The sequence below is a fragment of the Saccostrea cucullata genome, unplaced genomic scaffold (genome assembly GCF_032062105.1).
Source record: "Saccostrea cucullata isolate Sc308-1 unplaced genomic scaffold, CSIRO_AGI_Scuc_v1 ctg1649, whole genome shotgun sequence".
Taxonomy (NCBI): Eukaryota; Metazoa; Mollusca; class Bivalvia; order Ostreida; family Ostreidae; genus Saccostrea; species Saccostrea cuccullata.
The window spans coordinates 90,155-117,909 of record NW_026919498.1 but is presented as its reverse complement, the minus strand read 5'-3'; the positions used below and the strand labels follow the sequence as shown (position 1 = coordinate 117,909).

At 32.1% G+C, this 27,755-nt stretch overlaps 1 protein-coding gene across 1 annotated transcript; it reads right to left on the bottom strand.

Annotated features, from left to right (window-relative positions):
• Positions 1-26,682, bottom strand: LOC134232737 (fibrinogen-like protein A). The gene is made up of 6 exons (XM_062714725.1): positions 26,530-26,682; positions 26,355-26,436; positions 24,052-24,197; positions 21,945-22,041; positions 11,916-12,080; positions 1-257 (listed from the first exon to the last, which is right to left on the bottom strand). Exons 1-6 carry the CDS (start codon positions 26,680-26,682, stop codon positions 1-3), a joined length of 900 nt encoding a protein of 299 aa, XP_062570709.1.
• Between the last annotated feature and the right edge of the window lie 1,073 nt (positions 26,683-27,755).

The window sequence follows — 27,755 nt, the reverse complement described above, 5'->3', positions numbered from 1 at the left end:
TTAACTGTAGTCTCTGTTCCTGATCATCATCCGAGTTTGTTTTAAAGCTTCATTTTCACGTTTCAAGTGCCACCATTTTGCGTAGTGTTGACCAATCAGGGCAGACTGGGCGTACTGCCCGTTAAGGTTGGAGAGATCACAGTTCCTATACCACCAGGCTCCATGTCGTGCTATGGCACAGTTACCATCAATCTTCTTGTCGTTGTCTTGATCCTGAGTGGTGAAGTACATACTGTTGTGATACTTTAAGTCGTCACCTGAAACAGAATATAGTATAATACAGTTAAAGTATGTTATTGAGGGAGTTAGCAAGATTCCAGTTCCCAAAGACCAGGATTGTTTCTGCGCCGAGGGAAAGTCCTGGTAGAGGGGAACTGGAATCTTGCTAATTCGCTTATGGTAATTCCCCCCTCCTTTGATGTCATAGGTTTTTGCAAAAACTTATCAAATTAAATTCATACCCAATAGAACATGATATTTTGGAAGAATGATTTTCCATAGTTGTAATGATAAATATCGTTAAGTAAAACAACAATTATTAGAATAATAATTGTATTTATGTATTGAATGCCATAACTTAGTTGGAGGTTTCCGATAGGATTAATTTTGGAAAAATGTGAAAATTCTTAGATCCACGCCTTGGTTGATGAATTACGTGTGATAGAAGGTGTAAGGTCACGTGGTCAGCTAAGCGAGTCATTTATTTGTATTGTGATAACCCGCATGCTGACCACGCTAAAATGAAGCAAGTCTATTTTGAAGATTTGTTACAACGTCTGTGATTGTTTAACTTAGCTGAACGTGCCCTGGCTTTCTGTCGAGATGAAATTCCAAAGAATTGAAAGGAACAAAATATTGTCCGTGTTATAAAGTTGCCGTTTACAAGAACGTGTGGATTTTCTGGTTTATTGTTTATAGTGATGCGGTGGTACATAATATGTGCGCGGGTTATCATATATATTACCAGATTACTGTATGATACATTTGGTGCAATTTTCTGCCGATATGAACTTTATTTATGAGCAGATATTCATGAGAAGAACATATTTTATGGAGCTACTTTATTGCGACATCATACGTGGAACTTTTTCCTACAGTCTGAGTTTTGAAAGGATTTCAAAGTAAGCTATTTGTTACTGGTTGAACGAAACAAATGGATACCTTTAATGATTATTATCTCTATATCGATCTCCATGATCAGTGGACACAGAGTTTGATCAACAAAAAGTTGTGATAGATAACGAACATCCTGCAAGTATCTGCTGCAAGCATCGCTATTTCACAGCTGGGGCCACAGCGGGAGACCCTGAACCTCAACGACTTGGGCGTTTTAGGTCCAGCCGGCGTACACCTGTGCTGCTTCTCCGCGTGCATAAGAGAGTTTGCCTTCCCGTGTAATTGAGGACGAAGGCCAGTATTATGTTTACTAAATATAAGTGATTTACAATTATACATAACGCGTTTGGGGTTTCCCAAATAGTTTTTCTGTACAAGTTATCACTTTCATTTATTCAAAGGCATTGTTTAATACTCAAATCATAATTATATACTCTATCATGCTCTATGGTGTAAGCTTTTAAGTTAGCAACTTTATGCAAAGTTATTTAGTTTTGTTGAACTACAAGAATTACCTATCATAGTCTGCATATTTCAAGTTTTTGCATTCAACATGATGTAAAACAGCTAGGCAGCATCGTTAAGGCACTGTCCCTCCTTAACAGGCATCTGATAGGTAATGTCAGCTATCTTGTACAGTTAGTTGAGAAATGTGTATTGTAATCATGTTAATACAGGTACCAACATCTCATTTTCACTCTTGGGAGTTTAAGGGTTGTGGACTAAGCTTTATATACATAGTTCAAATAGTTACTATACTGTGGTATTTCTTGAATTGCCCGTTATTGTTTGATCAGTTTTGGTACAAAGTTTATAGGTAACATTTCATGTTTTGTATATTGATAAATATTGAATGAATATTGTACATGTAATATGTAGTCAAAATATATGTACTAAATTGGTTGGTGTAGACAATATTTACATGATTACTCAAGATGTTTATCATTTCGGTACATAGTGGATAATTTATGTACTTATTGGGTTGGTGTTGTTAATGGTTTAAACTGTTGATACAAAGTTGATACTTACAAATTGAATTGGTGTTACTCAAGTGGTTGATTATTTTAGTACATTGTACAAAGTTTATAATTGTGTACTAATGGGATCAGTATTACTCTTTCAAGTTTATGGTTTTGATAAAAAGTTGATATGTAGCTACTTGATCAGTGTTGCTTAAGTTGTTTATTGTTTTGGTACAAGGTTTTACCTATTGAGTCAAAGTTATTCATTGGCATATTAATTGTTTATTGGTTTGGTACACAGTAGATAGGTACTTATCGGGTCAGAGTTACCCATATTGTTTGGTACACAGTAGATATTTACTTATTGGATCATAGTTACCTTTGTTGTTTATTGTCTGGTACACAGTAGATTTGTACCTTTTGGGTCAGTATACCCATATTGTTTTGGTGCACAATATTTGTACTTGTGAGTTAGTATACCCACATTGTTTTGGTACACAGTAGAATGTACCTTTTGGGTCAGTATACCCAAATTTGTTTGGTTTTGGTACACAGTAGATTTGTACCTTCTGGGTCAGTATACCCAAATTTGTTTGGTTTTGGTAAAAAGTAGATTTGTACCTTTTGGGTCAGTATACTCAAATTTGTTTGGTTTTGGTACACAGTAGATTTGTACCTTTTGGGTCAGTATACCCAAATTTGTTTGGTTTTGGTACACAGTAGATTTGTACCTTTTGGGTCAGTATACCCAAATTTGTTTGGTTTTGGTACACAGTAGATTTGTACCTTTTGGGTCAGTATACCCAAATTTGTTTGGTTTTGGTACACAGTAGATTTGTACCTTCTGGGTCAGTATACCCAAATTTGTTTGGTTTTGGTACACAGTAGATTTGTACCTTTTGGGTCAGTATACCCAAATTTGTTTGGTTTTGGTACACAGTAGATTTGTACCTTTTGGGTCAGTATACCCATATTGTTTTGGTACACAGTAGATTTGTACCTTCTGGGTCAGTATACCCATATTGTTTTTTTTTTCTTTTTTTTTGTTGGATGCTCATACTGACAATCAATTGGCGTCGTATGAAGCTTTTCGGTTTATTGTTGGGTCGATGTTACACACATTGTTAATTGTTGGGTCTCAGTTACTTATATTGTTTATTGTTTGGGTCGGAGTTACCCATATTGTTTTATTGTTGGATGCTCATACTGACAATCAATTGGCGTCGTATGAAGCTTTTCGGTTTATTGTTGGGTCGGAGTTACTTATATTGTTTATTGTTTGGGTCGCACTTGTCCATATTGTCTATTGTTGGGTCAGAGTTACCTTTATTGTTTATTGTTGCGTCAGATTTATCCATACTGTTTATGGTTCGGTCGGAATTACCCATGTTGTTTATTTATTGTTGGGTCAGAGTTACTCATATTGTTATCGAAGAGTCGGGTAACCCATATTGTTTATTGTTAGATCACAGTTACCCATATTGTCTATTGTTGGCTGGGAGTTACCCATATTGTTTATTTATTGTTGGGTCAGAGTTTCCTATATTGTTTATTGATGGGTCAGAGTGTCTATTGTTGTCTGCTCATAATGACAATCAATTGACGTCTTATGAAGCATATCTATTCATTGTTGGGTCGGAGTTACCTATGTTGTTGATTATTTACTGCCTCTAATAACAGTCAATTGGCATCTTAGGTAGCATATCATATCTGTTTATGGTTGTGTCAGAATTACCCATATTGTTTTTATTCGCTTATAATGACAATCAACTTGATCAAATGGTGTCTTATGAAGCACATCTGTTGGTTGGGTCAAAGTTACTTATAGTGTTGATTGTTAATTGCTCGTAATAATATTCAAATTGTGTCCTATAAAGCATATCTAACTTTTGGCACGGTTTTTCCTATTGAAGCTAATCTTAATGTTATTAATAGTACATTCATTCTAAAGAAAGTTTCCTTTCTTTTGTTGTTGCATTGTTTGCTCATGTAGACCTAATTTTGCATCCCAGTTTTAAGGTTGTATCCTCCCTTGTGAGCACTTTGTACTTGGATGAGTAATGATAAAAAAATAACTTTAAAGTACATTGTAGATACATCCCGAACAATCGGTGAGAACACAAATCCTCAGGAAAGAATCCTTATAACCCTCAACATAACATTCCACTAATTCCAGTTAAGAGGGAATTGAGATAATCTCCATAGCCTAGGGAACCAAATGAAGCTGTGCCTAATGCCGTGAATTTTATATATTATATCTATATTTAAAAGTTCAAAACTTGGTTGACACTTTTTGACTTTACCATGCAATAACCTTATATAAGATGCAGATACATGTATGTGCCAGCAAAACTGCAGCAGTGCTGCCATGGATGTGCCCTAGAACAGCTGAATGACCAGGATATCCGCTAACATTGGTTGAGAAAGCATCCATACTAGCTATATCTTGAAACTTGGTTTCTTATAAAACATTTGCAGGTGAGTCAGCAAGCAAATTGTATTACAGATTCCAATTATCCACATCACAAATGATCCCCTTTTACAACTGACCTTTTTATTAATAAATTAAGGATAGGATTCTCACTTCTTCAGTTTTAAATACTTATGGGAGGGATATGTCCTTCAACAGGTAAACAATCCACTCTGTATGCTAGGACTATCCAGTCAAAGGAATGAGTAATCTTGTTTGGAATCAAGATTAAAGATGTGACAAATTTGAACATGACAAAATCAGGATTAATGTTCCTTTAATGCAACAAATTAAATAATGTGTCTTTAATAATAAACATAATCTATAGGGAAGGAATTTGTCCTTAAACAAAGTATTCTTACAAATAAAATCATAGGTTACGTATCTTGCAAGAAAATATTTTATCGTTTGTTTAAATAGGCTTTGGTATAGGCTAATTATACCCCTTCAATTAATTACCTCTGTACTATGCCTTTAGTAATAAGATTTTAAGACTTTAAACACCTTTAAGTTTGCTAGTTTAACATTAAGGCGACTTTCCATGCAATCTTATTTTAGGGATATTAGATGCTATTTACAAAATTCAGTATAATCCTGGAAGTTCACATTATATTCACGATTTGCTTAAGATCATAATAATATTAACCTTCACCTTGTAAAACTTATTCATACTGTCTGGAATAACCGCATGGTATGTTCCTCCATTAAAAGGAAATAAGTCATGAAATTAATGTATACCACAGTTGGTTCTACAGTTCTAAGAGGAACAGTTGTTTTGCAGGTATTATTGGGATTGTTGAAGATTTTGTTCAATTTCTAATTCAAATCTATAATTTACAAATTGGAACTAAACAGTTAAAAGTAGTATAAGTAGGGAAAATTAAATAATTCAAGGTTGAGTATGTAAAATTTTCACTAACCTTGTGTCATACTCAAGGACACTATCACTCATCACAAGGTAGAAATTGCAAAATTTAAGTTTGCTTAAATTACTAGACCTCAAACATATAAATTTTGTTCTACTCCCAATGGATAGCCAGATTTTAGAATGGATTCTATAATGTACCGATACTTCAAATGATGGTCAGTGTTTAATTCTGTTTTAAATAGTCAGATACTAGGAAGTAGTTCAATACATGTCAGTGATTAACTGTTGTTTTGTTCTACTCATGATAAATAGTCAGCTAATAGAATGTAGTATAAATACAGGTCAGTGATTAACTGCTGTATTGTTTTACTCCTACAAGTATAGTACCTTAAAGAACATGTTCTTTTGCACACTGACAGGTCAGTGAATAACTGCTGTTAGATATTAAAATACACCCCTCTTCACCTAGCTTGCTTGCTGGCTCATAGAATACTTTGTGATTGTTATATCATTTATTCTGAAATTATTGTTCTTTCATACTTTTAATTACTTAGTAATGCCTATATTTCTTAACATTTCTCGGATATTATATCATTAGATGTTCTTCCTTCATTTTGTATTACATATGACAATTTCGTGTAAACCGTGATTTTGGAATAATGATAGGAAGATTTTTCATATCATTACTTTAAAACGAAATGTATGGAGAGGCCAGTGATTAACTGCTTCCATGAATAATTCGTATTGTGTGCAAGCTCACCTTGGATGGCACGGATGTGATCTGCATGTCACATCTAACATGGATGTGACTTGCATGTCACATCTTGTGACCTATTTTGTTTTGATGTGCCATCTTTTTGCTAACTTTTTCATATGAAGTTTTCATTGTCTTGTCTTACAGATACTTTTTTCTAGTCAGTTTTGGGGGATCAGACATTATCATATTTTACGTAACTGCTAATCAAAGCTTGTGAATCTGATCCCCTTCTTGTTTGTTAAATTGTTCACATTTATACCGTCATTTTAATAAATGACATTATTCATCTCTATGAAAGTGTTTTATTTGACTTATACAAAATTAGCAAAAACAATCTGCGGTGAGCTTGCATATAAGCATAAGAATACATAAAACAACAATTATTAGAATAATAATTGTATTTATGTATTGAATGCGATAACTTAGTTGGAGGTTTCCGATAGGATTAATTTTGGTAAAATGTGAAAATTCTTAGATCCACGCCTTGGTTGATGAATTACGTGTGATAGAAGGTGTAAGGTCACGTGGTCAGCTAAGCGAGTCATTTATTTGTATTGTGATAACCCGCATGCTGCAGCAAGTCTATTTTGAAGACCCTCCACCACCCCTGCATTCCTACCCCTAAAAATGGGTATTAATGTGTCATGTAAAATCATATATTTCATTAGTTCTGAATCGATTTGTTTATACTGTTTTATGTATTTGTTTCACTACTATCCTTGGCCTATTTTGTTTCGATGTGCTATCTTTTTGCTAACTTTTTAATATGATGTTTTGATTCTACTTGTTTTTGTTTTGATGTGCCATCTTTTTGCTAACTTTTTCATATGAAGTGCCTATTTTGTTTTGATGTGCCATCTTTTTGCTAACTTTTTCAAATGAAGTTTTCATTGTCTTGTCTTACAGATACTTTTTTCTAGTCAGTTTTGGGGGATCAGACATTATCATATTTTACGTAACTGCTAATCAAAGCTTGTGAATCTGATCCCCTTCTTGTTTGTTAAATTGTTCACATTTATACCGTCATTTTAATAAATGACATTATTCACCTCTATGAAAGTGTTTTATTTGACTTATACAAAATTAGCAAAAACAAGCAGCGGTGAGCTTGCATATAAGCATAAGAATACATAAAGGAATTTTAGTTGTAATGATAAATATCGTTAAATAAAAAAAATTTTAAAATGCTTATTTCCTTTATTTAATCAAGTATTCAATCTTTAAAAAATGTTGATAAGGGCAACGACTCCTGCTCAGGTAGCTTCATTCATTTTCTTTATTGTACCTCTAATGTAAAATAGTTTCCCTGATATTAACAATTCAAAAGTATCTTATAAGTAGCAAGTATTTAGGAATTTTCAGCATCATAACTATGCATTTGAATCAGTTTTAACTTTTTACATACTAATTTACGATACTGTTTACAAAAATATACGATTTTTTTAGCCGGACTTTCAGCAAAGTCATGGCTATAAGCATCATGATCGACTGTCCTACCATAAATAGCACAGTTAACAAAAAAACCAAACGTGAAGTCGCTTGACAATGTACATATATCATTGTTTTTACATCTAGTTGGCGATAAAAGCTAGTAATGTTTGTTTGAAGCTGAAAGAATGTCTATAAAATACACATGTGCATTATTTTAAGTATTCCAAGACTGAATTTTTAAATTATGAGGGAAAAAAAGCTTTTTGAATAGAAAATATGCGGGAATTTCTTGGAAATATTATTTATCAAATTATAAAATCAAAACATATCATTGGGTCTGGACTGTTAATTTTAATTACTGGTATATGAGATATTGTTTTACATCTTAATCATACAAACTCTACCTGTTAAAAATCAATGGTCAAAAGGAAAAAAAAATAAATTTGTACAAATTTTGGATCAGACAATATACATATGTATTCGAGCAATTAAAGCCCGGCTTTCAGTTCTTTCAATACTTTGATGTTTACATAATTTTATGCTTCTGTTTATTTACGTCTCCCATCTTAAATAATATGCCGACCTATATATTTCTGGAAATAATTCGTAAATTTAAACTTTATCAAATGAAAATAAATTCAATTTGTGTACTTTTAATCATTAAAATTGCAATGGTGGAAAGACCAATGATAAACTTTAACTGTTTTATTATACCGATACAAATTTTACTGTTATGGATACAAACACCAAAACAAAGAATAACAAAATCAAAACTATACTATACCTAACATTAATAATACAAACCGTATCTCCATCAAATGAAAACGATATCTATTAAAGTGTTCTGAGGCTATAGAGCAAAGATATGCGCACTCATTGATTTGTTTATTACATTTCCACAGTTGTGATCTTAATCTTTCAAAAGATCATTTTCCAGCTGGTGTCAGAAGAGAAAACTTTAAAAAGTTCCATAATTGTTTATCCCTTTGATTTTACGCTAAAGAAATTTTTGAGATCTACTTTTAAAACTGGCGCGAAAAAGGGCGCTTGTTTAGAAAAATAGATCTTATTTGGTTTTCTATGAATGAACTTTCAAACTTCTCATAAAAATAGGGATGGTTTAGTTTGTAAAAAAAAATACTTAATTCAAATGCCTCTGACCTATGATACCAAAAAATGACTAGCTCAAAACCTCTAATATGTCTTTTGTCGTTTGCTGGTGTCATAAAAATCTGAACAAAATGAGGATTGATACATAAAAAAAAAATTAACTAAAAAATGTTTTCGTTATACCCAAAATTCGCAGATGTAGTATCGTTGTCAAATTTCTACATGTACTTACATTTGATGATGTGAGGAATTTTTACCAGTTAAAAAAATCAAATGTTGCATTATGAAAGAGCTGTCAGTTTACATATTATATTTATGCCCCTGCAAACGAAGTTTCGGGAGTATATATATATTTTTAACTGTCCGTCCGTCTGTCTGTTTGTCCGCAAAAACTTTAACCTTGCTCATACCTTTTGATTGGCTGGGACTATGGCTTTCATATTTCATGATCACGGGTGTATTTTTGTGACAAGACCTTTCTTTGGAAACAACCAAATTTGACCTTTTTACCTTTACCTTGGAGTTTGACATACTTTGAAAAAAATTCCAAACTTTTACTTTGGCCTTAACTTTTGGACGTTATTTATGGCAGGGTCTTTTACTATATATTCGGAAAATAAATTGTACCTTTAAATTACAGAGATATCTCTAATTTTGAAGAGTCATTTTAAGTCAAAAATATATCACTATAAGCTAAAGAGATATCTCTCTATGCTAGAGAGATATCTATGTTATTAAAAGATATTTTTATTTCACGAATAAATAGTAAAAAGGCTAGCCATGGGTATGTGCTAGGACCTTAGATATTTGTAAAGTTAGTGTCTAAGAAAATCTCAGAAGAAACCATTTGTCAGGTGTTTGGGCTAAGATATATAGAAAAAGAAAGTTTCTTTTGATGAATTTATAGAAATCTGTGAACTATTATTCACACAGTTGTACATTTTTTGTCCGTTTTAGGTTATTTTTTTATATATCATTTTAAGAATGTTCCCGATGTGTATGGTATTTCCCGTATATAAGGAAAAAGTATGATACATCCCTAACAAAAAAATACTATAGTATACTATAGTTTACTATAGTTAACTATAGTTTACTATAGTTAACTATAGTAAATCAAAGCGTCAAAGTTTTCGTCAAAGTTTTTCAAAGTGTCAAAGTTTTCGATAAACTTTTTCAAAGTGTTAAAGTATCCAAGTTTTCGATAAGTTTTTTGAGGTATCAAAGTTTTCGTAAAAGTTTTTGGAGGTATCAAAGTTTTCGATAAACTTTTTCGAAGTGGTAAATTTTTCTATAAAGTTTTTAAAAGTGTCAAGTTTTTGATAAAGTTTTTAAAAGTGTCAAGTTTTCGATAAAGTTTTCGATAAGCTTTTTCGATGTGTTAAATTTTTCGATAAAGTTTTTCTAACGTTTCAAGTTTTTGATAAAGTTTTTAAAAGTGTCAAGTTTTTGATAAAGTTTTTAAAAGTGTCAAGTTTTTGATAAAGTTTTTCGAAGTATCAAGTTTTCGATAAAGTTTTTCGAAGTATCAAAGTTTTCGATAAAGTTTTTCAAAGTGTCAAAGTTTTTTCCAAAGTTTTTCAAAGTAACAAAGTTATCACTATAGTAAATCAAAGTTTTCAAAGTGTCAAAGTTATAACTATAGTTAACTATAGTAAACTATAATTAACTGTAGTATTTTTGTTAGGGATTATATAAGGTATACGTAGTTTAAAAAAATGTATTTAAAGCAGAATGCATTCATATATGTTACTTTAAATGTAAGAACTAATGGAATCTATTTTATATAGTTAAATTTCATTGCTTTTCTTCCTTCTATGCTTTGTTTTTGTATTTGTAAAAATTGTAATCCTCTCTAACCCTAACCCAAAAAAGAATGGTTAAAAGGGCTAATTTCGGGGGCCTCCCTACAGGTTTATGGTAGTTAGAAACATATAATGCCATTTTCGGAATGAAACGTTTAAATGAAAAAAACCACCCCAAAATATTATCATAAATTTATGCTCCTCAATGAATTATCCTGGTAATATATATTCAATTGGATTCTGCACGCCAAAATAAAATCCATACCAGAAACATTGATTATGATGATGCTATTGATATATAATCAAATATATGTTGGAAAGAAGTACGATACATAACCCCTCCCCCCTCCTTACATTGAAAGTATAAAAAAAAATATCCGGAGACAAAGATACAGGATTTCATTGTAGAAAAAAATAGGGGATCAAATTTCTATGACTTTTATATTTTTCAACCTTTATGGAGTCGTAGGATTCCTGGTCTGGAATGTTTTTCTACGGTCGAAAAATGACCCTAATTGTCGTTGAATGTTGACCCTGGGACATTTTTCTATGTAGAAAAATGACCTACTGGTCAATATTCTACGGCTTTTCAGCGTTACAATGGATCGAGTTACTTGTTATGGATTGTGAGACGAAAATTTTATTATCTCTGAAAAAATTTTAAAATACACATAGTGAAATCTGCTTTGTGTTCCAATCCTTGTAATAGCGAACTGGAAATGAATACGGAATATGTTGTAAAGAACGATAAGTAGAATGCTACAGTGAATATTTTGCGTAAAATACATTGGAAATATCGAGTTTTAATTATTGGAAGCATGCAATTTCACGTACATTTGAGCCTATAAAGCGACTGGAAAATATTCCAGATTTTTAAAAATATTTGATGATGTTTTAAAATAAATTGTGATCGAACATATCATATTAACCTCGTGCCCATTGGAATCTTAAAATTTATTGACGATAAAAAGGATCTGAGCTCATAGCTCAGTGGCCAGGGGGTTTGTCGAATAATCAATAGGTTGCTTGTTCAAATCAAACTCTATGTACTGTGGTGTGTCTCAGCATACGTTATCTAAATACATTAGAACTTTCAGATCAACTGAAAATGGGCAGAGGGTTGTATTGGGAGTTTGCATGCGATATTGTCTCATCAAGGAGAAGTCAATTACTCTCAGAGGAGATCTAGGGCTTGGAAAGAATTAAGTTAGCTTGAATAAATCCAATTTATGCTGAGGGACATATTTTAAATTTGTAAAAATTGGAAGTTTCAATGTTCTCAGAGTCTATGTATTCCAATACGTATTGAAACTCTTCACTCTATGCATTTATCCTCCATATATTGTTAATATACAATATCGTCATCTCAGTACATTGAAGTATCATGCAAACTACTTACCCGCTGTTCCGCTGTATCCAGATACTGTCAGAGTATATTTATTGTTTTCGTCTCCGATGTAAAATGTGGTATACACAGCGTACGCCTGTTCTCCGTCATAACTTTGGACATCTACACGAAGTTCTTGGTTTTTATCCCTTGTTAAGGTGTGGATAACGTCATTTCCTGCATATATATATATATATATATATATATATATATATATATATATATATATATATATATATATATATATATATATATATATATATAAAGCACTAAAAAACCAACAACACTGTATATCCTAAATGTCGGATCTACCAAGTAGATACAAGGTCACGGATGGAAATTTATATAAAGCACTAAAAATGACCAACGACACGAACAATAAAAATTGTCAAATTTTCGGGACGCCCTGTCCCTTCCTCAGGACAAAGAAAAAAGTTAAAAAGTCATAAGAACAAAGGAAAAAGAGAAACAAAAACAACTAGCACTACTACTAAACTACTAAACACTAGATATTTACATACTTAATTACATGTTGAATTGGAAATTTTTAAGAACACTAATAAAGAAAGAAATCCGGAGCGCTATGAAATGCGTCCGGTCTATTGGGTATACTCGGGTGAAGTGCGATTTACATAATTGAACGAATTAATTATGCTTATTAACTACAACAATCAGTAAATCGTACATTGTTTCATTCTCTCAAAATGGCGTAACTTTACTTAATAAAGAATAATCAAAGAAAAATAATATAGCAGGGATATTTAAACATATGAATTATGATCAATTATTAATTTTGAAATATTTAAGGACTTATTACCGGGAAAAAATAATTAACAAAGGTGTAAGCAATACATAGTTATGTGGGTTGTTCGAGAGTTGGTGACGCAAATTAACTGTAGAGTTTACACTGGATTGAGAGAATAAAAGCAGTATATTTGTGAAACAGGAGATCTCCGCAGGAGAGTCAATAACCACCGTTCAACCATTAGGACCAAAAAACTCAATGAACCCGTTGGGGAACATTTCAACTTTGAGGGTCACAAATGGGAGGACATGACAGTAGTGGTGATTGACCATAACCCAAGATGGACAGATGCTCAGAGAAAAAGCAAAGAAAAGTTCTGGATGCACAGATTTAAGTCATTCCGCCCTAATGGTATTAACAAACTGAATGACTTCACCAGAATGAACGTAAACTAGACCCAATTCCTGATAATACTAAACAAGATTATTCTCTCAATCCAGTGTAAACTCTACAGTTAATTTGCGTCACCAACTCTCGAACAACCCACATAACTATGTATTGCTTATGTAACCCGGGGTCTTAGGGCGGTTCGAATTCAGTATGGATGGATGACTAACTCCACTAACGTTTACACCATTTATTTGGATACATTGATGAAATGACAGATGATAGAATGATTCAGATTGACCCTGTAACATAATAAAAGCTTAATAAACAACATTGTAAGAAAGATAACTCTTACGCTCATGTTTTAGAATAAAATGAAAATGCTAGTTATTTCCCTTTATACACAAGACTCAAAAATATTTGTGTCTATCAAAATATCTATGATTGCTCATTATTATAATAAACAAAGTACTACAAATATACTGATAATACATTCAATCAAGTTTCACTGTATACCATCATGTAAAACCTTATTTCACATGAATTCATAAAGAAAATATTTACATGTATATTTCACCAGTATTGTGAGCCTAGATGTATCATGACATATATATTTCCAACATAATACTCTAGAAATAATGCTTACCTCACATGAGGTGTAAAGGTCGTCTTACAATAAGTAATCTACTGTCTACATCCTTTGATCATGAGAATTCTAAAGGTAAAAATAAATACACTAACTTCAGCTATTCAGTTCACTGTGCTATATCTATAGTTATATTTAAATCCTGTATTTCTTTACAAAATAAATGTTACACTTATCCTCATGTTTTCAATGCAATCAGCCATTTAAATAGCATACGTATCTAAATATTTCTAATATCACAAAACAAATATTCATGCATCTAATATAAAGACTATATAGGTAAATACAAATTAACTGACCTGATAATGAGAAAAAATTCCAATTACTGTAACAGGTATAAAATTCTGGACAAAAAAATGGATGACACAACAAAGACTGCAGCACAGGAACTATACATTTAACACACAATAGAAAACTTCCCTCCAAATGTATCACATGACCAAATTCTTTACAATTGACCACACTGACCAATAAAAAACAAGGAAAAGGGTATTCCCTCTAAATATAGATACAGTGTGCAAAAGTTAAAAATATTCACATGAGTGATACACTTATCTAAGAAAATAACTTACAGTAGCTGAAATATATTAATATTCAACAAATTCATGATTCAAATAATTTTTCTAAATAATGAAAATAATAAATTGAATAATCATAATAAATTGATAAAAATAACTACAAATTTCACTCTGCCACACTTACACCTTTGTTAATTATTTTTTCCCGGTAATAAGTCCTTAAATATTTCAAAATTAATAATTGATCATAATTCATATGTTTAAATATCCCTGCTATATTATTTTTCTTTGATTATTCTTTATTAAGTAAAGTTACGCCATTTTGAGAGAATGAAACAATGTACGATTTACTGATTGTTGTAGTTAATTAGCATAATTAATTCGTTCAATTATGTAAATCGCACTTCACCCGAGTATACCCAATAGACCGGACGCATTTCATAGCGCTCCGGATTTCTTTCTTTATTAGTGTTCTTAAAAATTTCCAATTCAACATGTAATTAAGTATGTAAATATCTAGTGTTTAGTAGTTTAGTAGTAGTGCTAGTTGTTTTTGTTTCTCTTTTTCCTTTGTTCTTATGACTTTTTAACTTTTTTCTTTGTCCTGAAGAAGGGACAGGGCGTCCCGAAAATTTGACAATTTTTCTTGTTCGTGTCGTTGGTCATTTTTAGTGCTTTATATATATATATATATATATATATATATATATATATATATATATATATATATATATATATATATATATATATATATATATAATCCAAAACTTTGATAAAAAAGTCACACAAGTATCTAAATAGTGAAAAATAACAGAACGCAGATTAAAACTCTACCGGTTTTCATTGTATCATCATATATATATATATGATAAAATTAAAACCATCAGCACATCAGATGGTTACTTATATAGAAATTTTTGTAAAATACTCCTTCTACAGACTGATCTGATTTTAATATAATGAGGTCATGCTGAATTCATGTAGACTACACTTAGAAACATAGTTATCTTTAATGGTTTTTTAATGTTGCCAAGGTAACTAAAATCAAAATTTCTGTGATGTTCTTTGAAAATGCTACTCATCCTTACAGTTTTAATCTGATTGCAATTTTGCCACAAAGAAAGACTTAATCAAAGATCATTATTCTCTATATTGCCGTTGCAATGTTAGTGATCTTGACAAAGATGAAATTAAATTTCAAATCTATGGTCCATATATTTTAATGTTCTAATGTCGACAGAGAAAAAGGTTTTAACACGATATCGTATAAATTATTCCTTTATAACTTTGTTGACAATATTGTACTTGACAGGGTAACTGGACATGAATACATGTATATTCTCCTTCTATTTCGAAAATTCAAAGAAGAAGGAATGGTTTCCATACAAATTTTTCCCTGTGATTTTCTAAAAAATGAAACTGGTGTAAAAGTTGAATACTCATGCTTTTTAAATAATTGAAATTCAATGCAGAAAAATCATACAAGTCATTTTTCTCACGTGTTTTAAATGATAATTATGAAGTCATAAACATGTGCATTTTCCCGTATTTTCTTAAAAAGTTGCAGAAGACACCAATTTTCAATGGAATTTTCTTTCAGATGACATTTTCCACAGGCATCGCCCACAAAGATCCTGAGATACATGTATGTGAGTTGTTATTGAATTTTGCACAAAATATTAAAAATTTAACGTGGGCGACGGCTATGCTATGGACACTGTCTCTGAAGGAAAATAACCCCTGAAATGTGCCATTTTGAGGCTTTTTCTGTTGAAAATAGAAACATGCTTCACATTAATGACGTTGTGCTGAAGTTGAGTTATGTTGTTTATTTTCTTGTTATTTTGTAAACAGTTGTAATTATATCCCTAGTTGGGTTCCATAGAGTGAAAGAGTGTTCGCTTACAGAGATATTTTTAGTATAACCGGTTTGGTCAGGGAGAGTCGTGGCTGTTTGTCAAGTGTGTGGCCATGTTTTGATTTTGTTCCTGTAGTCGATTTTCTATGGCGAATTCATTTATTTCTTTACGTTTTTACTTCGGTATTCTCCGTGAAACTTCGTATCTAAAGAAACTGATTTTTCATGCACGAGTGATTTAGCGCTCACTATAAATACCTTTACCGGGGAATGTTCGATTAATGCGACGTTCGTTACAAAGAATCGCAGGTTGTTTTGTGTCTTTGGCATGTCTACAGAATGTTATCTTCAAGTTCAACTAATAAAGATGTTCCTCAAGAACTACGTACAGAGACAAACTCCAATTCTGGTCAGGATTTTGATGTCTTTGACGCTGTCAGTTTATTTAACAGCAGTTTCAGCTCAGCGAGGAGAGATTGCGAGGTTTAGAATGAAGTTGAGTAAGATAATTATTTATTAGACTATAAATCTGATTTTGACAGTGTTTGATGCAAATTCAATCACTTCAGTTTAAGAGCGTTTAAAAAAGAAAAAAAAAACTGTTGAATTTGGAAGAATGGTATAAAACCAGACAATTATATCTTACATGTTATCAAATTTGGTTATAGTATAGAATTTCTATCATATTCTGAAATTGTATCTTTGTCTAACAACAAATCAATATTGCAGAGCGCCCCCACTCCATGTTTTTGAAACGTACATTTTAGAAATGCTGAGAAAAGAGTTAGCCATTGAATGATTTGAACCGCCCCATTATGTTAATCCACTGACCGTTTCAGCGCCATTGAATAAAAAGCTAATTTTTATTGTTGATCTTAGATAAGTGAATGCATGCGTTTTAAAGAGAAATTTCAAATTCGAGGGGTCTTCAGAGGGTCTCAATTTTTGCTGAAAAAGGTTTATTAGTGATCAAATTTTATTTAACAAGTGAATATCATCATGTAAATTTTTTCCTGGAATTTCAATGGCTCAGAGCATTATTTCGTATTCAGTCCTACCCTTCGGTCTCAACAGTGCTGGTTATATTTTACTAAAGTATTAAGACCACTAGTATTGTATTGGAGAGCAAAAGCATATGGAGTTATAATGTATTTAGACGATGGATTGGTTTGCGATCAAACGAAATAGTATTTTAATTTTACAGAATATTTAAAAAGATTTGTTGCATGCTGGTTTTCTTATTAATGATGCTACATGTAAGAGCGTTTGGAGCTCAGTGCAAAAGTTTCGAGTGGAATTTAGAAGTCGGTTGTATTGGTATCCCTCGACATAAATTAGTTTTATGTAGCAAGATTAAAAAAAAAAAAAAAAAAATCTGCTAGAGATCTCGCTTCAATAGTATTAAGTATTATTTCGTTTAGGTTTGCATTTGGGTCTGTTTGTCTAAAAACAATTAGACAATTGTCAATGCTTATTACTAATGCATCATGTTGGGATGAAAATATTAATATTTCACTTCCTGTCTGGTGTGAGCTAGAGTTTTTGTTAAAAAATAAATAAATAAATGAATAAATAAATAAATAAAAATAAATAAATAAATAAATAAATAAATAAAATAAAATAAAATAGAAAATTAAAATAAAATATATTTCCGCCAGGGTTAGTTCCCCATGATATCGCATATTGGAGTGCATTGTTTTTATTGATGCTAGTGATTCTGCATTGGGTGGAGTGATGTTAGATTCAACTAAGAAAGTTTTTCATCTTTGGTGGGACGAAACAGAGAGAGTTCGAAGTTCAACTTTTAGAGAACTTAAAACAGTTGAAATGTTGGTGAAAATTTTTGGTGGTGTTTTAGAAAAGTAAATTTGTAAAACTACATATATATACACAGACAATCAAAACGTTGTTAGAATTTCGCAGATCGGCACAATGAATTCGGATTTATTATATTTTGCTTTTACTATATACACTTTTTCTGTAAATGGGTTCCACGAGAGCAAAACTTAGAAGCAGGCTTTGGCGATTGGGGTATAAGCAATCATATTGTTTCATTTTTCAATAAGGTTTAGGGACCTCACTCTTGCGATATCTTTGCATGTTAAAAAAAAAAAAATGTCAAAGTGAAAAACATGAGTTAAAAAAAAATCATTTCAGATTCTGATAAAAACAACGTATTTGCAGCTCACAAATTTATAAGTAATGGTATAGCACCGCAATTGGATGCTTCGTAATGAAGCCATTGTAACACTATATTTATATGTTTATTTGCATGATTTGATTGTGAAATATGGACAGATTAGTACAATGTGCATGCATACTAAAATTAAACGATGGGATGACTGCTATCCAATAAGGAGAAAGATATTAAAAAGTATGAAAAAACTATATATATATATATATATATATATATATATATATATATATATATATATATATATATATATATATATATATATATATATATATATATATATATATATATATTTTTTTTTTTTTTTCATTTCGGGTTCTGATAAAAATAAGAATATTTGCAGATCACAAATTATTTAATAATGTTATAGCACTGGGATTGGATGCTTCGTAATTAAGTCATTGAAACACTATATTTTATATGACTTGTTCATTTGCATGCTTTGATTGTGAAATATGGACAGATTAGTACACAAAGGTTGACTGCTAACCAGTGTACAATGTGCATGCATACTGAAATCAAATGAATGGATGACTACTATCCAATAAGGAGAAAGATATTAAAAAGTATAGAAAAACTAATATTTTTTTTTTTCATTTCGGGTTCTAATAAAAATAAGATTATTTGCAGATCACAAATTAATCAGTAATGTTATAGCACTGGGATTGGATGCTTCGTAATTATGTCACTGTAATCTCTGTAACACTATATTTTATATGTACATTTGCAAGCTTTGATTCTGAAATATGGACAGATTAGTACACAAAGGTTGACTGCTAACCAGTGTACAATGTGCATGCATACTGAAATTAAATGAATGGATGACTGCTATCCAATAAGGAGGACTGTTCTCCTAGATTTGAATGATTGCAATGCTAACAAAGATTATAATCTAACATACTGGTTCTGAAAATCGTATATTTTATGACTGATTTTTAATCATGGAGGTCTGCTCTCCTATTTTGATGATAAAGTTGTTTGTAAATATGTGTGATATAATATCGTGGCTATTATTGGTTACTGTGCAAATTTGGTTTGAATTTTAATGTGCTTTATTGTTATATATTTCAGACTTTGAAGAATTATCAAGGCCAGTAGATAAATATTGACAAGTTTAAGGTCGATCTTCATTTTAGCTATATAGTGGAGTCTTTGCCGCATATCGTGAGAAATGCAAAATCTCAGTCAACGTACATCTTGTACGACATATATTTCTCTAAATTTAGAGACTGATCGAAGCATTCATTTACGCATCTTCCTGCATCAGCGTCTACTGTCGCTCTTTTTATGGGAGGTTTGGTGCAACGGAGGGTATCACCGTCGGTTCTGGAAGCGTATTTCTACAGTATAAGTTGGACTCAAGAATTTTCTTCAAATTTGAATTCATGCGAAGATAAGTTCCTGAAACTAGTGCTTGAAGGTGGAAGGCGCATGTTATCAAAACCTATCAGCAAAACAGAATCTATCACTACAGATATGTTACGTAATTTGATGGATTTTTCTTCCAAGGATCCTTCTAATGTGCTGAAATTAAGATCCTTTGTGATGTGTTTATTGGGATTTTCTGGTTTCTTTAGATTCAGTGAATTATCAAATATTCGATTATGTGATATCAAATGGGAAAGTGTTCACATCGAAATTAATATTCCCAGAAGCAAAAGGGATATCTACAGGAGAGGAAATTCGGTGATAATCGCAAAAACTGGAACGATTTGTGCCCTGTGTTTTGGTTAAACAAATACATCGACATGTTAGATATAGATAAGTCTTCCAATGATTACATGCTTACAGCTGTAAAATTTGTAAAATCCTTCAATAAATCCAAACCTCTGTCATGTACAAGAATTAGGGAAATATTGTTGTCTTCTTTAAATGAAATTGGCCTTGACAGTTCTAAATATGCTTTACACATTTTACGTAGCGGCGGAGTTACAGCCGCTGTTAATAATTTAATGTGTCTGATGGATTGCTTAAAATACATGGTCAGTGGGTCACGGATAAAGTCAAAGACGGTTATATAAAAGACAATCTTGAACATAAAATTCTGGTTTCAATGAATCTTAGATTATAAAATTATATACTTTATTGCAACTACTGTCCTTTGTTTAATGCGATTTGTAACGAACGCAACAATCCTACAGTATATTCTTTTTCTTTGTTTTTCAATAAATTAGTCAAGAAAATATTTATTTGCGGAGGAGTGAAACGAGGGAGAAAATAAATTTATTTCTTTACGTTTTTACTTCGGTATTCTCCGTGAAACTTCGTATCTAAAGAAACTGATTTTTCATGCATGAGCGATTTAGCGCTCACTATAAATACCTTTACCGGGGAATGTTCGATTAATGCGACGTTCGTTACAAAGAATCGCAGGTTGTTTTGTGTCTTTGGCTTTCCCTGCCCTCCCAGCCCTTGCATTGTTTATCTTGTAAAATTTATGAGTTTGATTTGTATGTTTTGAATAAAAATGCGATTTGTAACGAACGCAACAATCCTACAGTATATTCTTTATCTTTGTTTTTCAATAATTAGTCAAGAAAATATTTATTTGCGGAGGAGTGAAACGAGGGAGAAAATAACAGAAGTTAGTCTGGTGAACGGGTAGCATAGGAGTCGTTTAATTTACTGCATGGGCATTTCTTTCTGCAGCCGTTGAGCTATTCTCTTTTTAGATATTTTGGGGGTTTTGTTGTAAATTTACGGGTTTTGTGTCCGTTATCATTTGTAGTTTAAGTGAGTAGTGTTTAGGTCTTAGATAAAGTAATTATTGTTTCAGTGCAGAGGGGTTATGATTATAAACCTGGGGCGGCAGTAGGTTTCTGGACCCAAGGGGGAGTTTGGTCGTGTGTAGAGGCGAGGGCGCGGCACGAGCACATAGTTGACGCAGGGCGTGGTACTGGTGTGCAAGGACAGTGTCCATAGAAATTAAGTGACGTCCCCGACTGAATAATAGGGACTGAATTCTTCAGATTTACAGTGGGAGACCTGTGAGTCCAGGGCTGGAATCAGAGGGGCAGTGTTCGATGTTTGGAGGCCCGATGGTGTAAATTCTAAGGAATAAAATAGCCAAAAGTCAAACTCTCAATTCTGGTTTTAAGAAATAAAGCATTGATAAGAGTTAAATTTGACATTTAACGAATTTTATATTTACAGATCTTGTTTATAAAAAAGTTTTTTTTCTGCGAAAACTAACGTAATACAGTTTTGATTTTTCTATTTGAGTTTTTCAAGTAAAGTTGCAATTTATTGTTTGAAACCAACAACTGCTTATTGACAATTGATTGTGTTTAAAGTTAAATCTTTATTTCACTGTCAATATCATCTGGTTTTCAATTTAAAGTTATATTTTGTTTTCTTTGTGAGAGAGGGTGAGTGAGAGTGAGTTTGTTTTGATAATTTCTTATTTTGTTTTTTTTTTATTTAAATAAATTTATTTTGTTTTGTTTATTCTACGGCTTATCGTTTTCTCTACTGCCTGCACAAAATCCAAAAGAACTTCATGACAGACGTCATTTTTGCAGAATGGTAAACTTTCATGCCATATTCTTTCCTGATTTATCAGAATAATTTATTTAACTAATATTGAAGCAAGTTTCAAGACTTTTTGATGTCATTACTTTTTAGGTCGCAATTAAGCTAAATCCATACCTTCTTCTTAATCAAGTTTTATAAAATATCAGCATAAGATCATACCTATCCAATAGTTCTTAGAGGCATTCCCAAATCCATGTTTATAGGCAATCCATGTCCTGTAGAAATTGACGTCACCATCTTGACGTTTCTGAATGACCTGTACACAATGCTAGATATTTTATTATATCGCTTCTTGTTAAAATAGCTTTGTTATATACTAGTCAAAATTTCTAAGTACCCAGGCAAGTTTTTGCTTTACACCACTCTTATATTGAATTATTCTAACAATATATTGTAATAAGTATACAGGATGAAAAAGTAGCAAAACAATTTTTCTCACTTAATTTATTTTATTGAAGCACTTTAACACAATATGCGGAAACGTTATGGCACACTTGAATTAAAAATTCACAACGTTAAATATTGCATTATCCTCCATTCAAACGAGGTCACAGCAAGACAACCGTTCCTCAAAGAGTTTACACTATTTAAGAAAAATTCTTTTATTCAATGTTTTTCCATGTGGAGACTAGGTCGTCCTCTAGTTCCGCTAAATTCTGCTGCTGGAAAAGCGGTCTCACACTATAGTCTATTTTCTTCCATACATGTAAGTTAGGGTTGAGACTAAGATGACAAGTAGGCTTACCCAAAGTGCCTGTGCCTTGCTGACAATATTTACATAATGTCGCATTGCATGTATTACCCACTCCTCCAGTTTGACATTGGGGGAGGGCACTTCCGGTTCCGGTTCCATTGATTTTTCCGGATAAACTCTAGGATGATTTTGTTGTGTTTATTAAAAAATCTAGCGATTTCTAATGATTAAAAGGAATTCAGGTATGCTTTGTATGTTTTTCGGGTTGTAATTATAAAGGTTTTAAGTAAAATAAAGTCACATAGTGAAAGGAAACAGAATTCTCCTTAACTACGACCCGTTTGGGCCATTTCAACTTCACTTTCAATTTTTTTTATGGACATACACCGCATTTTAATCAAACTTTTTTCTGCTTTTCGTTATCAATTAAAGATGGAGAACACATGGAAGTAAAAAACATGAAAAATACACACGAAAAACAAATGGAACTGGAACTTCATGGTTTTTAAGAACCCTCTATACACTGATGAAAAATGTTTTTTGGACTTTGAGAAAAATATATAGTGTAAAGGAGGCTATTTTGAAATAAACTAATCCATTTCTAATATAGGGAGCGTGCCTTCTTTATCCAGGAAAAATCTTTGAAGACAGTGAAGAAATGACAAAGAAAAATTGCTTTTGATTATTCAAACGGAGAAAATACATGCAAAAAAATTTTCACTTACTCTATCTTGGTCTAATATAATGTTTAGAATACATGGATTTCTTTAAAATTTTGTCATACAGTGCAGATTACAATTTATTCTTTTTTATGTCAGATGGTGGGTCAGTCTAACTACACGCAAGTACCCCGAAATTAAGGTGCAGTGTAGAGAGGGTCCTTAACAAAAACGGTCACGGTCGAGTAATTACGCATTCGATTACAATTTTTTTTGCCTTGAAAGATAAGCATTGCAAATTAAAGGCAAAATTGTGAGCAACTAGTACATTGATGTTAGGGTTTTGAACTTTTTGAAAAAATAAAAGTGGGGATTTAGAAATTTCGACAAGTATATTTTCTTATTTATATGCAAAGAACAAGTTTCACTTTCGGCCTTTTTTGGCCCTGTGAATTTCTGAAAATTCAGACCTGCTCGCTTTTAGTTGAAAATATAATAAATTTTACGAAGATTTCTCCCAATCATTACAGCTCAAGTTTGCAGTGATTTGATCTAATATTTAATCATTACGTCATACAATTGTAGTTTATGCAAAGAGTACACTGCAATATTCTCTGGCCATGGGAAGCCTTTATCGTCCCTGCCTGCATATTTAGCAAGTGCTTTAATCAAGAAGGGAGGTGGTCTATCGATTGCAATTCCATATTTAGGTGCTTATTTCGCAGGACAGTTAACACGTCCCAACCAGGAAGAGATATAATATCTTCATGAAAAAGTTTTGTTAAATTTGTTCTCATGAAAACCTAAAAGACCTGCACCTGTCTTTAATTTCAACAGTTAGAGTTGAAATAGGTAAGAAAAGGATATTTTATTGTGTATTCGGTTATTATTGAAAAATGAAATAACTACCCACCGTCCACCCTCCTCCATCTGTCGTCATGTCACAGTAGACCTCTCTCCGGGTGTCAGCGTAAATAACGTACACCCCATTTTGTCCTCTCTTGCTTTGGTCTCTTTTCACAATATCTGAACAGTCTTTATACTTTTTTTCTATTTTTTCTAAAAAAAAATCATTAATCAGAATAAATACCTTGATATCAACAAAGCTTATAATGATTACCATTTGCAAAGTATTTATGAGAATTTCATTATAAATATACATGAATATCAACTAGTCTTTAAATTCAAATAGAATAAAAACTGAATAAACGAAACGCGTTGCTCTGTCATGTCAAGAGTGATAGTACTTGACTTAATGATTGGTTCTTTTTGCTGACAAGGACATTGCATTAACTATAAAACTTGTGAACTGTTGAATTCAAGCAAGACTTGCTTTATCAATTTGTTTGTCAATTGCTTGTCTTGTTTAAGTAATTTTTTGTACGTAGAGCATGCTCTTGCATAGTGAATCAACTGGGAGACCTTACATTATTATATACTCAATATGCAGGTGACATGTGTATATTGCTAAAAGAAAGAGAATGACAGAAAGTAGAAGTAATCATATTTATTAACAGGTTATTGATGTTAGGTAGCCATAATGGGACTTGTGAGACTCTTTGGATTCTTTAATTCCGAGCTTACTGGTATATTTTGTGTAGAAATTGCTGTTTTTTTATTGATAATATGTCGTCGATATATCTAAGTGTCGATTTGAAGGTCATCGCAAATGGTTTTTTTTTTCATGTATGTGATTTTGAATCAGTTTTGCTTCACATAAAAACAAGGATAAGTCTGCTAATAACGTGGCGCAATTGGTACCCACAGGAAATCCAATGGAATGTTGGAAGATATAATCTAAAAACATAAATGTTGTCAATGAGAAACTCAAGATTCTTTTTAATATCAATTTTGGAGTATTTCAGTTTACAATCAAAAAGGTTTTTCATCAAATGATTTTTCAAAGGACCATTGACAAGATAAATAAATTTACAAATTCCCTTTCATAAAAAAGCAGCAGTCAATAGTGTCAAAAACCCTTTATTCATCATGGGGAATGGCTGTATATAAAGTTGAAAAGTTGGAATTTTGTATTGATGAACAGTGCATCGAAAATTTCTCCTTCACTGCTGTTCATATGTTAGTGAGGAGTAAGGACAGAGGCTTGGTAGAACATTTATTGGAACCCATGTATCAGATAAACGTGACGACTTTGGCTTTTCAATCGTCAACTTCCCTTACTTATGCAGCAATACACCATTAAAACCTGCGCACTGGATTTATATCTTTCATTTGATTCGATAAGGATGAGCATGTTCTACGTGTGAAAGATTTTTAAAACCAAGTAAGTTATTGAAAAAACAAGTTGACGAAACAAGAACATCAGCAGTCTCGTTAAAGTCATCATTGCGGAAGTTCTATGGGTAAAACAGTGACTTTGTTAGCAAATGCCATTGATCACCGAATCAAATACTGCCCAAATTGTTTTAATACTAATTGTTAAGCCCTTATTTACACTCATAATTCTCAATGGATTTCTTTGTTACTTCCTGATCATAAGAAGCACGCTGCGGATATGACCGGTCGGCAGGGAATGCTTACTCCTCCGTGACACCTGATTCCGCCTCTGCTATTGTTGAGATTTCCTCTGTTTCTAATTTGTATTCTTAAAATTGACTTTTTAGCCTGAAGACTGTTCGTAATCTCAATATATTTCATTGAATAAATACTCCAATCACGTAGAATAGACTTTCTTTGATATTGATACAATTTAAACAGGATATTCTTCCGTAAAGCATGGCAGCTTCAAAAGTCTTTAAATTGAAATATTCATAATTGCAATAACAGCCTTATTCGAACTTCGTGTATCTTGAGGTTTTTTGTTTTAATTTGCTAGAATTTTTTCTAGAGGAAATTATTTTTAAAGTATGTTTAAGAGCTTGTAAAACACGATAATCCTAATCAAATGGTTACCCTAACCCTAACCCTTACTGCTATTTCATGATTAATTTTTTTTTCAATTTTATCATTTCATCTTATGCAATAAACAAGCTTGTTAAGCAATTATGTTTTATTATATGACAGAAAAAAACTGACATAAAAACACTCATTTCTTAATTATCATCCAAACAAATAACAGAGACAGGAAGATTGAAAACTTTATCAAGCATTTTGAAATAAAAAATGATATATATTGTCTTCTAGACCAGAAAAGTGTATTTAGATTCACAAAATTTAATAAAAATTTTCGACAATAAATTAAATTTTAAATCTTACCTTCTAAAACAGAAACACATCGACCAGCAATGCAGATTTCTTCCTCAGCACAGGCATGATTCAAACAAATGCCTGTCAAGTGCTGAAGTTAAATCAACTAAGAGTTACAATTCCTTTAAAATGTGATTCAATTTATTCTTATTTAAATGTTTCAGGCTTATATTATTTTTCTTACCGTTGGGAAATTTTCCCGTTCGAAATGAAAGGTCGGGCCTTTAGTCATTAGACTGCTGTCATTCTTGTTTCCAAATTTTGTGTTAAGCCGACATATAGTTTCTTCCTTTATCCAGTCTACTGAGCGACACAAATTAAACTTGAAACAAGTCATCATGCATGTTGCAATGTCAGCATTGTGCAAAAGCTTAAAACCAGGGAATGAAGAATTTTCATAATTGCTAAGGAATAACGTTTTTGGATCGAATGGGTCGAAGCACTGAAAGTTGCAAGTCTGTAAAAAAACTAAAATTAGTCCAAAGCAGTAGAGACTGATCATCTTAAGACTTACAAGCGTTTTTTTTTCAATTAATAAATGTTTGTCAAATTAAGCGATGGGTTATACAAAGACAATAAACTGCTTCTACTGTCTTCATTTCCGTAATACATTAGTAGTCCTTAAGATCTGTCTATTTATGATTAACAAGGTCTCACGTGATCTGTAAGACTTGTTCAATGGTTAAAACATAATATTGATTTAAGGTATTTCCATCCTCTTATGATGTCATAAGTTTTTGGTTTTCTCCAGATTAATAGAAATTAGATAATTAAGGAAATTTTATTTAGTATTCGGTAATCATTCAAAAATGAAAACACTACCCACCGTCCATCTCACCCCTCCATCTTTCGTCATGCCACAGAAGACCTCTCTCAGTACAGAGTGTCAGGATTAATTAAATTAAACTTAAATTTTTTTCAAGGCTCTTGTAGCAATATGATAAACAGAATGATATGCATTGTAAGGAACTTTCACTCAATGTATGTGAATAATTAATATATAAATAATTGCAAATCATGTAACGTAAGCCATTGTGTATTTATGTAGGAAAACCACTGCATTCAGTAACGAATAATGTAGAAAAATACACAATTACCCACGTAGATTAACAAATATTTCCATTTCTAATTTTTTTCTCTGTGATAACTCTTTGAATGTTGTCGGAGTTTATTTCTTGATAATTCTGCCGGAATGTAAACTAGGCAGGTCGATAGGTCAGGAGCTAAGGAGGCCTAGTATGCATGCAAATCTTGTGCGCAGCTGTCTCTGTGACTGACGCTAAGGAGGCCAAATATGCATGTAAATCTCGTGCGGCTGTTTGACGTCAGTGGGCGAGAGCTATTGAAATTGGCATGAAATTGGCACGGAAGTCCTCATGTGATTTAAGTCTATGTCTATATTTTTAAAGT

Coding starts and splice junctions, on each gene's coding strand:
- LOC134232737 (XM_062714725.1), bottom strand. CDS start 26,682: ATGACTTGTTTCAAGTTTAATTTGTGTCGCTCAGTAGACTGGATAAAG. Junction 26,437..26,529: donor AACGGGAAAATTTCCCAACG/GTAAGAAAAATA, acceptor ATTTAACTTCAG/CACTTGACAGGCATTTGTTT. Junction 24,198..26,354: donor ATGTGTTTCTGTTTTAGAAG/GTAAGATTTAAA, acceptor ATTTTTTTTTAG/AAAAAATAGAAAAAAAGTAT.